The sequence below is a fragment of the Sinocyclocheilus grahami genome, unplaced genomic scaffold (genome assembly GCF_001515645.1).
Source record: "Sinocyclocheilus grahami isolate Dianchi unplaced genomic scaffold, SAMN03320097.WGS_v1.1 scaffold1128.1, whole genome shotgun sequence".
Taxonomy (NCBI): Eukaryota; Metazoa; Chordata; class Actinopteri; order Cypriniformes; family Cyprinidae; genus Sinocyclocheilus; species Sinocyclocheilus grahami.
This window is the reverse complement of record NW_015506307.1, coordinates 221,844-236,560: the sequence shown is the minus strand read 5'-3', so window position 1 is coordinate 236,560 and position 14,717 is coordinate 221,844. Positions and strand designations below refer to the sequence as shown.

The 14,717-nt window shown below is 37.7% G+C and overlaps 2 protein-coding genes across 5 annotated transcripts in view; both read left to right on the top strand.

Moving 5' to 3' along the window:
• Positions 1–14,717, top strand: part of LOC107567104 (gastrula zinc finger protein XlCGF7.1-like) — a 358,002-nt gene that overhangs the window by 278,975 nt on the left and 64,310 nt on the right. The gene's annotated exons all lie outside the window — the stretch shown is intronic.
• LOC107567102 (protein NLRC3-like) lies at positions 3,319–11,306 on the top strand. Its single transcript, XM_016252714.1, has 5 exons — positions 3,319–3,371; positions 4,292–4,444; positions 4,637–4,666; positions 8,445–10,227; positions 11,219–11,306. Exons 2-5 carry the CDS (start codon positions 4,312–4,314, stop codon positions 11,232–11,234), a joined length of 1,962 nt encoding a protein of 653 aa, XP_016108200.1. The 5' UTR covers positions 3,319–3,371; positions 4,292–4,311; the 3' UTR covers positions 11,235–11,306.

Sequence of the window (14,717 nt, the reverse complement as noted above, 5' to 3'; positions counted from 1 at the left end):
GCAGTGATGCTGATGGCTCTGCTAGTGAGGCGGGTGTGGAAGAGAGACACCGATGATCTTGCTGGCTGCATTCACTATGCGTTGTAGAGTCTTTCGACAGGATGCAGTGCTGCATCCGAACCACACTGTGATGCAGCTGGTGAGGATGCTTTCAATGGTGCCCCAGTAGAAGGAACACATGATGTGTGGTGGGACTCGTGCTTTCCTTAGTTTTCGGAGGAAGTAGAGCCGTGACTGAGCCTTCTTGGCCAGCGATGTGGTGTTTGTCGTCCAGGAGAGGTCCTCAGATATATGCACCCCTAGGAACTTGGTGCTGCTCACCCTCTCCACTACAGCACCGTTGATGGTTAGTGGGGGGTGCTGTGGAGGTCTTCTTCTGAAGTCGATGACAAGTTCTTTTGTCTTCCCCACATTAAGGAAGAGATTGTTGTCATTAAACCACTGGACCAGTCGGCTCACTTCGCTCTTGTAGTTGGCCTCATTGTTGTTGGTTATGAGGCCCACTACAGTAGTGTCATCCGCAAACTTGAAGAGCAGCGGGCTGAGTACGCACCCTTGTGGTGCCCCTGTGTTTAGCGTGATGGTCTTAGATGTTTTTCCGCCGACCCGTACATTTTGTGGTCTCTCTGATAGGAAGTCCAACACCCAGTTACAGAGAGGGGAGTTGAGTCCCAAGTGTCTCAGTTTGCTTATTAGCTGCTGTGGGATGATTGCGTTAAATGCTGAACTAAAATCCAAGAATAGCATTCGCACATAGGAGTCTTTGGAGTCTAGGTGAGTAAGGGCTGGATGGAGAGCAGCTGAGATGGCAATCCTTTAGGATCTGACCAGGTATGTTGTCTGGTCCGGCTGCCTTGCGTGGGTTGATCCTCAGGAGGGTCTTTTTCACGCTGTCTGGGGTCAGACACACAGCCTGCTCGTGTGAGAAAGGTGGGCCTGTGTGTTGTTTTGGGTCTCAAATCGGCCAAAGAATTCATTGAGGCAGTTAATCAGAGATATGTCACTGTCACAGGTCCGTGGTAGGGCTTTATAGTTTGTTAGAGTTTGTATTCCTTGCCAGAGACTTTGTGTGTCTCTGGTGTTGCTGAAATGTCCAGATATTTTATTGCTGTATTGTTGTTTTGCTTCCCTGATTCCATGGGACAAGTTGGCTCTTGCTGTTGCTAGGCCTGCAGTGTCACCAGCTCTAAAGGCTACGTCCCGAGCCCTCAGAAGCTTGCGCACTTTTCCTGTCAGCCATGGTTTCTGGTTAACCCGAACAGTGATGGTTTTCCTGTGTGTGACATCATCAGTGCACTTTGTGATGTAAGCAGTAACAGCTTCAGTATATTCCTCTATGTCTGTGTGGTTGTTGTAAGTTGCTGCTTCTTTAAAGGTGTCCCAGTCTGTTGTGTCAAAGCAATCTTTAAGGGCAGACTGGGCCCCCTGTGGCCACACACGTACCTCCTTCTTGGTTGTTCTGGTGACTTTCACCTTTGGTCTGTATGCAGGTCTGAGCATGATGGTGATGTGGTCAGAGAGTCCAAGGTGGGGGAGGGGGGAGGCTTTGTATGCTCCTTTGCAGTTTGTGTATGCCAAGTCCAATGTATTATTGCCCCTTGTGGGAAAGTCTATGTGCTGATGAAGTTTTGGTAGAAAATACTTTAAATCTGCATGATTAAAGTCCCCAGCAGTGATGAGAAATCCGTCCGGGTGAGTTGTCTGTTGCTCGCTGATAGCCTGGTAAAGTTCACTGAGTGCCTCGATTCGGTCGCTGTTGTTAACGCTGGGGGGGATATAAACAGCGACGAGTAAAATGACTGTAAATTCCCTCGGTAAGTAGAAGGGTCGGCACTTGATAATAATAAACTCTACCAGCGGAAAACAGTGTTTACGAACAACAGCAGCTTTTTGGCACCAAGCGTCGCTGACATAAACACAAACATCTCCGCCCCGAGTCTTACCTCCCTCAGCACAGACTCAGTCAGCACGGTAGCATGTTCGCCCAGCTAGCTGGATAGCGGAGTCCGGTATGTTGTCATTTAACCACGTCTCCGTAAAGATGTAAACACAACATTCTCTCACCTCACACTGTGCAGATATTATAAGTTGTATGTTGTATTTTATTATCCAGTGATCTTACATTCGCTAGAATGAGGGATGGTATCGTGGGTCTGTGTGGGCTAGCTGCTAGCCTAGCCCAGATGCCTCCGCGTTTGCCTCGCTTCTGTTTCCTCTCGCAGCGCTTTCGGCACCTCCTCTCTGGGTGAGGAGCAGCAGGCGAGGTCAGTGTTTTAAGTCGGCCAGCGGAATATACCAAGGGCTCGAAGTTCCTCGGATACTGTGTTGTCCAAGATGTGGTTTATTGTCCTTGTTTCAGTTTCTAAAAGGAAATGGCGACTGTATCTTACATGGGACAAGGATGACGGCGAACCATACAAACATGAACGTGAACAAAAAGCACTCGAAAGTGCACAATTAAACACCGATGTCAGAAAGAGAGGGGCACCTGCGTCCGTTCGTGCCGCTATTTATGAGACATATTGGATTATTCATTGAATATAATGAATAATTGTGTGTTTTATTGGTCCAGCTGCTACAGCCAATATACATATTTCTGCCTTCAGAAACACACAAGCCACAGCCCATCTCACCATCTGCTTTCTCTGTCTGTCCAACACAAGCACTATAAGATTAGACTGAAATATCAAAGCCTGCTCAAGCCATATGACTATCTGAACTGCTGCCTGTAGATGTCAATCTGAGATTATTGTGGATTAGATTAGATTCTGAGATTATTGTGACACTGTGGTGTTAGCCTACTGAAAAATCTCATGAAAAAAAAATCTCATGAAAAATCATGATGAAAAAAATGTTTCATCATATGATTAGATATGATTATCACATACAGACTGGATGTTGTTTCTGAATGATTTCAGCTGCATTCCAACAGTCCTCAATGAATCAGCCTCTCCAGACTTTACTTAGACAAATTTTATTTGCACCCTAATTTAAATACTAAAACAGTGCAGTGCAAGGACATCATCCTGTTTGTAGAATTGCTTTTTTCTTTGCTGTAGTACTACTGTAGTAAAAGACAAATCTTTTTCTTGTCCAGCAGAAGTGAGTCAGTGACAGAAGATGACGTCAGAGCAGATGGATACACTGGATGAGGATCAAAACAGAAACGCCTTTTACAGATGCTGTTGCTGTTACAGACGACTGAAGTTCAGAACATCTAGTTGAGACACTTTTATTAGTTTGACGGAACAATATCTCACTTAATATTTATCTGTAACTTCTGTTTATATTTTAACATTCTTTATTCATCTTTTTCTTCACATATGAACATGAATGCCCAGACACAGAAGAGAAACATGGAAAAAAACAAGGTGAAGCAACTTTAACGTAACAATAAGACTCAGACAGAGCTGGGGTCATGAATCCATGTCCAGAAGTCTATTATCAAACATGATATGCACATGAAGAGAAGCAAAGATACAAAACCTGAAGAACAAAGAAATCAAAGAGTTGGTTCCCAAACTTTTTCTGCCAGCCTTTCTTTTGTACAGATTTTTTTTGTCAGAATTTATAATGTCAGAAATAGAACAGGACATCAGTTTATTGTCAGGAATTTGTTGCGCTGAATCGAGCATAGACCGCATCACTGATTATAGTAGGTTCTATTTGCTTTTTGTGTTGCTCTGCTAGTTGTGACGTTTGAAGTAGATTTATTATTAGTCCTTTCACAAACCCGTCTATGCTAAATGCAGAAACATGCATCATGAATTTATATTTTGTATCTTGTATCACAAATAACCAGTAAATAATGTATTATTATAATTATAATAAATTAATAATTAAATTTTTAATTTAATTTTGTATCACGCTGATGAGGTTTCTTTTGCATAACAATCTGCTGCCTGTACATTATCACTTAGCCTTGTTGGGGACCCTAGTTTGAGAAACTTTAAACTAAACCAAACATCTAGTTGTAAGTTACATTTGGTCTGTATTTGATGAGTATTTGACAATCATTTTAGGGTTTTTAGCAAGTAGCACTAAAGTTTTGTTGTTTAGATAAAAGATGGTGGCTAGTATTGTGGATTCCAGTTAATGGGTTCCTTGAACACATCACCAACAGAGTCAGAAAGCATAAAAATGTCTTAATGTTTATATTATTACATGGTATGCTTAAAAAGTGTGTGTGGATACTGACCCCTTAATAAAGGAATGAATATCGCTATTATATATGATGTTGTAATGCAAGCAAATCTGTCTAAAAAATCATGAATCAATCTCTCTCGTTCAGGACACTCTGATTCAGTCCAGATGAAAAATGACCAGACTGGAGTCAGCCAGGATATAAATGCTGAAACATGTGCAAGTGTATATGCTCCTTTATTGGCTCGAAACATCATCAGTGGAACAATAAACTTTTATGGCTCAAATCCTGCAGGAAATGGTACATTTACATTACTATGATAAGACTGGTAATGTTACAACCTCATAGTAATTTTAATAGGACTCACATGACTAGGACTAACATCATTTTAATACTATGGAATGATATCTAACAATATTTATTTGTTTCTTTTATTTATCTCATTCTTTATGCATCTTTTCTTTCTCCTCACAGATCAACATACATTTTTAGAGACAGCAGAGGAACAGAGAGAATATCAAGGTAAATCAACCATAGATATAACAGAGTTTTACAGCCAAACGTTTTAACAATATATGAACTACACCACTCCAGTTTGCCATAATCCTAATGAAGAAAATATTAAAACACCCAATAGGATAGAGTTATACCTGCAGGAATTTAAATAAATAAACAGTTGAGAACTGAAGTGTTTATTAATTCATAGATGTTGTGATTTTGCACTTAGATACTTCATAATGATTCCCCACCAAAATAATTTACACATCCTAAAAATGATCAACACAAAACTTGCACATAGCAGAAAAGTTACAAACCTGCATTGTGTATGTGTGGATTACCATTTACATTAACCTGAAAGCTCCAACCAACTATGAGTGTGACATTAGTTACCATGATGAGAACTGTGCAAGAATATAAGATAAACAAAATCTATTTTATTTAAGTTTACCAAACCAAATACATATAAACGTTTAAGCCTAAATAGTATGAATTTACTTCAGAAATGAATGTAGTGTAATATAAAATATTAAGACTTGTTTTCATAAATTGTATGTGGAATCTAAGTATTTTTTTCTTAACACTAAGAAATATTGGTGAAACTAATCACAAGACTCACGGTTCAGAACTTTTTATGGGTTTTGAGTCATGGAACAGATCATTTTTCATATCAGCAAAAAAAGAAGAAAGTAATTCTCTTTACAAATGTAACTTCGCTTTCCAGTTATTATTTAAAGAACACTTTAAGTACTGCTTAATTAGTGAACAAAAAAAACATTACTAACACAGATACGTTTTTTAATTTGACATTTACAATTTTATGGAAACCGTTTCTTTTTTCTCAGAATTGTGTGATATAAACTCGCAATTATGACTTTTTTTCTTGGAATTGCAAGTTTATATCTCGCATTTCTGACTTTATAACTCGCAATTATGACTTTATAACTCGCAATTGCGAGTTTATATCACGCAACTCTGACTTTATAACTCGCAATTGCGTGTTATAAAGTCAGAATTGCGAGATATGAACTTGCAATTCTGAGAAAAAATTTCTGAATTGCGAGTTTATATCACGCAACTCCGAGGAAAAAAAAGTCAGAATTGTGAGATAAAAAGTCGCAATTACCTTGTTTTAATTTTTATTCAGTGGCGTAAATGGGCTTCCATACAATTTTCAATGTAAGAGTCATACGAACATTAAAAATGCACCTCAGGAAACATGAAATAATAAAATAAAATACAGTTCATGACCCCTTTAAATCTCTTAAGCAGTGCTGGGTAGTAACTGATTACATGTAATCTGGATTACATGATCAGATTCCAAACGTTTTGTACTTGTAATTAGATTGCATTACATTTTAAAATATTCATAATCAGATTACAGTTACTTTTTATGGATTACATAAATTATTCACACAGTATATTAATAATTTATTGATTAATTTTTGTTTCTCTTTCAAATTTTTCTCTCTAAAAAATTCTACTGTGTGCCATATTGAATACAGTGAGTATTTACAATATAGAATGGACATGTAAATGTCATGCAAATTAATTTGTAATCCATGCATCTGAACTTGGGGACAAATGCACCTCTCAATCTATACCATGTACGTGTTGAATAATTAAGCAAGTTACTAAACACTGCCGATGTATAACTGACAAAAATATTTAAAACCGGGAAGACTTTGACCATGTCATTGTTGTTTTCATGTTTATTGATGATTGTTCATGTGATGCAGGAATTCCTAATTTATTTATTTATTTATTTGCTGGTCAAATCCCTTTGAAGTCCACTGTCCCTCTGAAATTTAACCCATTTACATCTATAAACAAGTGAAGTCAAAATAATCTAAAAGTAACCCAAAAGTAGTCAGAATACATTACCTAAAATGAATAATTTAGATTACATTACATTACTAACTACAGTTTTCATCATGTAGTTTGCAATCAGTAACAGACTACAATTTGTAAGTAATCTACCCAGCACTACTTTCAAGATTGCAGAAGAGGATGATTAAAAACCTCACCATTATGTTAATTAGTGTGGGTTAGGGTAAGTTGAGCACTTGACCCTTGAGTTAAATTTGTATTTATTTTGCAAACCATCACACCTCAAAGATGCTACAAAATACAACATCTTTCCAAAAGCATTTTCATTGACGTGACTGTTGATGTCTGTGTGCCTAAATGATACAGTTGTCCAGAATGTTTTATGCAGAACATGTTTTAAATCTTTCTGAATAACTGATTGCTATTGGATTTCGTACTGTAGTTGGTAATGCAAAATTGAAGTATATTAATGGCACAACACACTAATATCAATAAATTGGGTCACTTCATGATAATTGTCACCTTCAAAGTTAAGGGTTAAATATTCAACTAATAACCATAATGGTGACTTCAAAAGAACCTTTCAACAAAACATCAATTGTTATTAATTATCACATAATGACTCACTTAAGGGCTGTTTACACCTGGTCACTTCATGCATTTTGTCTGATCGGATAGCTATCCGATCGTGAAAAGACCAGGCGTAAATGCCCTCCGAAACGCATTCGAGGTGAAACGCATTCAAACACTTCAGGAGGTGGTCCGGGCCGCATTCCAGACGAAACTGTGTAAATGCATCTGGTTTTTGAAACCACATATGTCAATTTTACTCCTCCCAAAATGTTAGCCACCGCAAGCCAACGCGCAAACTGCCACGAATGAAACAAAGTAAGACGCAGACGGTCAACACACAATCATCTTCATTAAAAGTAGTAAGACAAACTTATCTTTCCAGTGCTGATGTCGCGCGCTCTCCTATTGCGGTAATGAGCTGATAGTTAATTAAATGCAGCGCTTATCTTTTGATTTCGTTGACTCTGTTAAATTCAAATATAGCGCGGGAATTGAAGATCGGATTTAAATGCGTTTTGCGACGACACATTGACCTCCATTCAATTTAAATATAGCGCTGGAATTGAAGATCGGATTTAAATGCGTTTTGCAACGACACATTTATGTGGCCAAGTGTAAATGGAAACGTTTGAACAAATCAGATAGATATCCAATCAGCGAAAATGCGTGAAATGACCAGGTGTAAACAGGCCCTTAATCATTTCATGAACGTCAACACTGCTTCAATGTCATTATTTACACTCTGAGTGTGGACTTAAATTCACACCAAGAATTTTGCTGTGTTTTTAAAACATGAAAAAATCTTTCAGTCCAGTAAGACAAAATACTTGAGTAATAAAAACTTGTTGCTTCTCAAGTATTAAAAGTGCTAAAGGAAAGTCAGAAAACAGAAACAGAAGGTGAGAAGAGATTTTCCTGTATGAAATGGCTTTTCTCTAAAAATAGTCCAATAACATGTGAAAGCAGCATTGTCCTCTTCCTTACAGTAAGTTCAAAGTACTTTGACATGTTGGTTTGGCTTGCAGCAGTACACTCTTAAAAATATAGGTGCTTCAAAAGGTTCTTCACAGCGATGCCATAGAAGAACCATTTTTGGTTCCACAAAGAAACATTCAGTCAAAGGTTCTTTAAAGAACCATCTCTTTCTTACCTTTTTATAATCTGAAGAACCTTCTTTCGCCACAAAGAACCTTTTGTGAAACAGAAAGGTTCTTCAGATGCTAAAGGTTCTTTATGGAACCATTTAGACAAAAAGGTTCTTCTATGGCATCGTGAAGCACCTTTATTTTTAAGAGTGTATGAATATAATTTCCTTGCCTGCACCAGTTAACAATATTGTCAATGTCCATTTTCAAATGCCATTTCCTCAATACTATCCATTTTTTTTTTCGCCCTGAAGTTTTGAGGCTGCAAAAATTCTTGGAAACTCACAAAACCAACATGAAGAAGAAAGTAGAACGTATTTTTGAGTGCAAGAAAGAAAATGAAGCATGTCTCGAGGCTGTTTACACAGAACTGTTCATCACAGAGGGAGATATGAAAGATGTCAATCAGGAACATGAGTTTCTGAAAAATGATCATGCTCTAAAGACCCAGGAATCACAGGACAGACCAATCAACTGCAATGCTATATTTACACTATTAAGGAGAAAAAATGAGAAAAAGATTGTGTTGACTAAGGGCATTGCTGGCATTGGAAAAACTGTGTCTGTTCATAAGTTCATCATGGACTGGGCAGAAGGAAAAGCCAATCAGGATATAGACTGTGTGTTCATGCTTCCATTCCGAGAGATTAACAGCATTAAAGACAGAGAGGTCAATCTCCATGAGTTCTTACAAGTATTTTATAAAGAATTGAAGGACCTGGCGAAATCAAAGTTATATACGGAATCTAAACTTGCATTTATATTTGATGGACTTGATGAGAGTCGACTACCTTTGAATTTTGAAAGCGGAATATTGAACAGTGTTCAGGAAAGATCATCTGTAGATGTGCTGTTTACGAGTCTGGTCAAAGGGAATCTGCTTCCATCAGCTCTTGTCTGGGTGACCTCACGCCCAGCAGCAGCCAATCAGATCCATCCTCAGTATGTAGGTTTGTTCACAGAGGTGCGAGGATTCACTGACCAACAGAAGGAGGAGTACTTCAGAAAGAGAATCACAGATGAGACTCAAGCCTCCAGAATCATCTCACACATTAAGACGTCTCGTAGTCTCTACATCATGTGCCACATTCCTGTGTTCTGCTGGATCACAGCCACAGTACTTCAGAGTATTCCCATTGAGAACAATACAGAGAACATCAGCACAACCCTCACTGAAATGTACATTCACTTCCTGCTGATACAGATGAACATGAAGAACCAGAAGTATGATGAACAAGAAGAAAGACAACGTACAAAGCATTTACAATCAAATAGCAAAATGATTTTGAAGTTAGCCAAGCTGGCGTTTGAACAGCTGAAGGAGAAACACATTGTGTTCTATGAGGAAGATCTGGAAAAATGTGATATTGAGGTGAATGTTGCCACTGAGTTCACAGGAATGATTGCTGAGATCTTTAAGAAGGAAAATGGACTTCATGAGATAAAGGTCTTCTGCTTTGTGCATCTGAGTGTTCAAGAGTTCCTCGCTGCAGTGCATGTTATCATCTGTTACATGAACAAGAAGATGCAGGAGTTTCAGTTTTTCTTTGATGAGCCAAAACAAAATGTCACTTTGCAGGAGCTACTACAGAAGGCTGTTGATGAAGCCATAAAGAGTGAGAGCGGACATCTGGACCTGTTCCTACGGTTTCTGATGGGCCTTTCACTGAAATCTAACCAAGCCCTGCTCAAAGGCCTGATCAACCACACTGAAGACACCACAGAAAGCATTACACAAACAGCTGAATACATTAAACGAGTCCAAAACGAATACAGTATCTCAGATGAAACTTCAGTCAACCTATTTTTCTGCTTACTTGAGCTGAAGGATAATTCGTTATATGAGGAAATCCAGAGTTACCTTAAATCAGATGAACATCCGCGAAGAAAACTCTCATCTTCGATGTGCACAGTGCTAACCTACATACTGCTGATGTCAGAGAAGGTGCTGGATGAGTTCAACCCAAAGAGGTTCACATCATCACAAGCAGACTACAAGAGACTCCTTCCAGCTGTGAGATGCTGCAGAAAAGCCCTGTGAGTAATTTCACTCACTGCGGTTCAATTAAAGGGTTAGTTCACCCAAAAATGAAAATTAGTGTTTTACTCACCCCCGATGCATCCTAGGTGTATATGACTTTCTTCTTTCAGACGAATCCAGTCAGAGTTATATTAAATATTGTCTTTGATCTTTCAAGCTCTATCGTTGTACTCAGCGGGTGTTGCATTCCTCCTGTCTAAAAGACGTGAAATAAAAAGCACCCTTCCACAAAAAAAAAAAAAAAAAGAGGGGGGGGAACAAATGCCTCCTCTAGTGAATCGATGCGGTTTTGTTAGAAAAATATCCATATTCAAAATGTAATAATCACTTGAATCTAGCTTGCGCCAGCAGTTGTACACAGAAGCAGTTCCGGGAGCATGACGTATGAGTTCAGCTTTGCGCATGCGCCGGTGAGTCTCGTGAAAACCAACGTTTGTTTACAGGATCAAAAGAAGCAAAGTTTCCTTACTTTAGCAAAGGAAAAACAGTTTCCTCTTGGCTTATATCGAAATCCTCCGACATTCTTCTTTATAAATCCTCATTTTGTACTTCTAATTAGTGACCGTTGTTTGTGTTTTTCACTTCTGAGCGGCACATGCGCAAAGCTGACCTCATACGTAATTCCCCCGGAATTGCTTCCGTTTTACAACAGTGAGATGATCAAAGACAATTTTTTATATAACTCCGAATGGATTCGTCTGAAAGAAGAATATCATATACACCTAGGATGCTTCGGGGGTGAGTAAAACACAGCCACATTTTTATTTTGGGGTGAACTAACCCTTTAAATGTTTTGTTCTACATCACTAAACAATTAAATGCCAAAATACGATGTGAAATATTTTCCTGTTAATGCATAAACACTAAACTTCACAAAATAATCTGGCTAAACATTTTGTTTTGACAGATTTGACGGCTGTGGTTTTGATAAAACATGCTGTGAAACTCTGTCTTCTGCTCTACAATCATCAAACTCTCATCTGACAGAGCTGGACCTGAGTAGCAATCACCTGCAGGATTCAGGAGTGAAGCTGCTTTATGAAGGACTGAAGAGTTCACACTGTCACCTGAACATACTGAGGTTTGACATTCACATTAACTGAATTACTATGTTTAAATATGTGGATGAAAATGTGTTTCATAACTATAGCTAGCAGATATTTTCCCATCTATATTATAGTATGATTATATCAGTGACATTTTCTCCAAGAACTCAAGCCAATGCCTACTCAAAAACCTGATGAGAAAACAATCAGGTTTCTCAAGCATCGTGGAAACATGGAATTTTGTAATGCAGTTTTTCAGTTATAAGAATGAAATAATACCTACATTTCCTTAATCCTTTAAAGGGGACCTATTATGCCCCGTTTTACAAGATGTAATATAAATCTCAGATGTCCCCAGAATTTGTCTAAAGTTTCAGCTCAAAATACCCCACAGATCATTTATTATACCATTTTGAAAATGCCCATTTTGAGCAGAAAGCAGAAATATGCTAAAATTATTTGCATGCATTTTAAAGCCATATCAGTTTAAACCAGAGATGGGCACTAGAGTTAGTGACTTGGACTCGAATCGCATTTTAATAGACTTAAGACTCGACTCCAGACTTGACCTAAAATGACTTCATATTTGACTCGACTCGAGAAGAACTTGTGAATATTTTAAACACAACTTGAGTCTTTTATCTTTTATAACTACTGATGTCATAAACTTGGAATTTACTTATGTCGTTTTACTATATCTGCATCACATATTTCCTTGATGATGTAGCTGGGACTCTTATCATAGTATTTGATGACGTACATCAGCGTATTGCGCGTACATTCCGAAATGTCAGAAGAGTATGAAACGTGGTGGGAGCCACCGTGTATATGTTCTCACATTTGGTTACATTAGTGTGTCAGAATCAGGAACTTCATAAAGATCGGCTAGATGCAGTAAATGTGGGAAAACAATTAACTCGTTCCCCACCATTGACGAGCTATCTCGTCTTTTAGAAGACAACGCTTTCCCGCCAAAGATGAGTTTTTACGGCTTTTCGTGTTTTCACAGTTGTACACTCGGGGGCGCTATTACACATCTTCTGAACGAGTACAAAACCTCCCGAACAAAAACACATGTACAGGATGGAGAAATGAGCGATCTCTTATGTAAACAGATGCATATGAAAAATAATGTGATCATCAGCAATGGCAGCATATAAATTAAAACTGCATAATGTTACGGAGTAAAATGTTGATCCAGGAAGTGGTATATGTCTGTGCAAGCTTTGGAGGTGTTGATAGAAGCGATTTACTGGATTTATGCTTTGATAATCGAACTGAATATTACCCAGGTGTAGTTTTTGATAAAAATTAGATTTTCTCACCTTTTTGCTCAAAATTATGCATTTTTATGAAACCTACCTATATTCAAGTATTGATAAAAAAAAGAATGCTTTAAGCTAGAATAAAACTGATTGTTTTGTTTAAAAGTTTATTTTGGTGTATTGCATATTCAAATATTCATACAGTAAAATATTCTGGAGGCCATCAAATTTTAGTGAAAATCATCAAAATCGCTGGTGGTGGCTGGCAACTTTTTTCAAAAATGCTGGCGGGGAAAGAGTTATAGATACCAGAATGACAGCATCAAATCTTAGAACGTATCACATCTTAGAATGCATCCACAAAGGTTAGTAACATTAACTCACATATGCTATGGTGTGTCCTGTTAAAAACATGAAAAAAAAAATAATAATAATCTAGCCTTAAACCTAGCACAAAATTTGATCAGTCTTTTCGTAATATACACAGATACGGCTTTTTTTCTCTTTATGTGTGTGTGTGTGTGTGTGTTCAGGTTTAACTAATTATAATGGAAAAACTGATGATTCAAATAAACATATTGATAATCCATAAACATTTATTCAGATGCAGCACCTAATAAATGTAATTATGTCTAACAATTAACGTTTTAATTGGTGCAATTAATTATGGAAAAAATAACGCGTTTGGGTTTATATATATGATATAATTTATCAATATCACAAGCAAGAGTGCTGTTTTTCCTGAATATCTGCACGATTGCAAATGTGATATTGATTTTATACAATAATGTAATAAACAAGAATATTATGTAAAATTTTAGACACAATATTGTATTGTCTGTTTTGCTCAATTTCACAAATGAAAATAGGTCACAGCGGCGTTTCGATCCTGAATGAATCTGTTACATTTTTGAACAAATTGAGTCAATGATTCAGTGGGCAATTCATAAAGAATTTGATGCCTCACTTGCCTCGTTTCTGAATTAATCATCCATTGGAAGGAGTCGGTTGAATGAATGACTGAATGACTCAAAAAATTTACATTTATGTTAAAACGTTATGTTACATTTCTTTCTGTTGTTTCAAAGATTAAAGGCACTTGTGCAGTGCCATTTTTATGTCATCCCACTTGTGTTGGGGCACATGACTTTTCCCATGGGCCCCCCCTGTGCCACCCCATTAAAAAAATCCTAGAATCACCCCTGACATCACTTTGTACAAATTCTGAGAACGGATTGCTCTGAGACACTGCTTATGATTTATGGGGATTAAAAAAAGAAGTGGGTGAATTTTTATCATTATAGGGTGGTTGTGTACACACTAAGGTCCCAAACTAAGTTCTTCTTCAAATGTAGTACTTTGACAGTATGCAATTTTGTAAGTTGTAAGAGAAAACTGACTTAGAAGAAATACAATTATGGTAACAGTTATCCTTCATGGAAACAATGTGAATTCATACACATTTTACAACATTAAAATTTGAGCTTGTGGAGCTATTTATTTACATACCTACAGTAGGTATAGAAAATAATCACCCACCTTTAAAATAATCGAAGATGAAGATGGACAGAGGTTTTGTTTTATCCAGCTGTATTTACTCAGTGCAACTTATAACATCCAAGTGAAAGATATAATACCGACAAACTTATAACATCCAAGTGAAAGATAAATCACCAACATGTAAAAAAAACAACAACAACAAATAAACACCATTCCTCAAGAAAGGCCACATGCAGTCACGACTGAGCTTTGCTCACGTGGAAGAACAGCACACAGCAAAACTGACCACACAGTGGTTGAAGGAGAAAAGGCTGAATGTCCTTGCATGGCCTAGTCAGAGCCCAGACTTAAACCCCACTGAAAATCTGTGGAATGACTTGAAGACTGCAGTCCACAAACACTCCCCATCAAATTTAACTGAACTTGAGCAGATCTGCAAAGAAGAGTGGGCAAATATTGCAAAGTCTAGATGTGCAAAGTTAGTAGAGACAGAGACATATCCCAACAGACAAAATACTGACACAAGGGGGTGATCCTTTTTCCAACTCAGTGATTCTGCGGTTGCACTGAGTAAATACAGATGGATAAAACAAAAACTGTGTCCGTCTTCATTCCAGGCTGCAAAGCAACAAAATGTGATTATTTTAAAGGGGGTTGATGCTTTTCTATACCCAC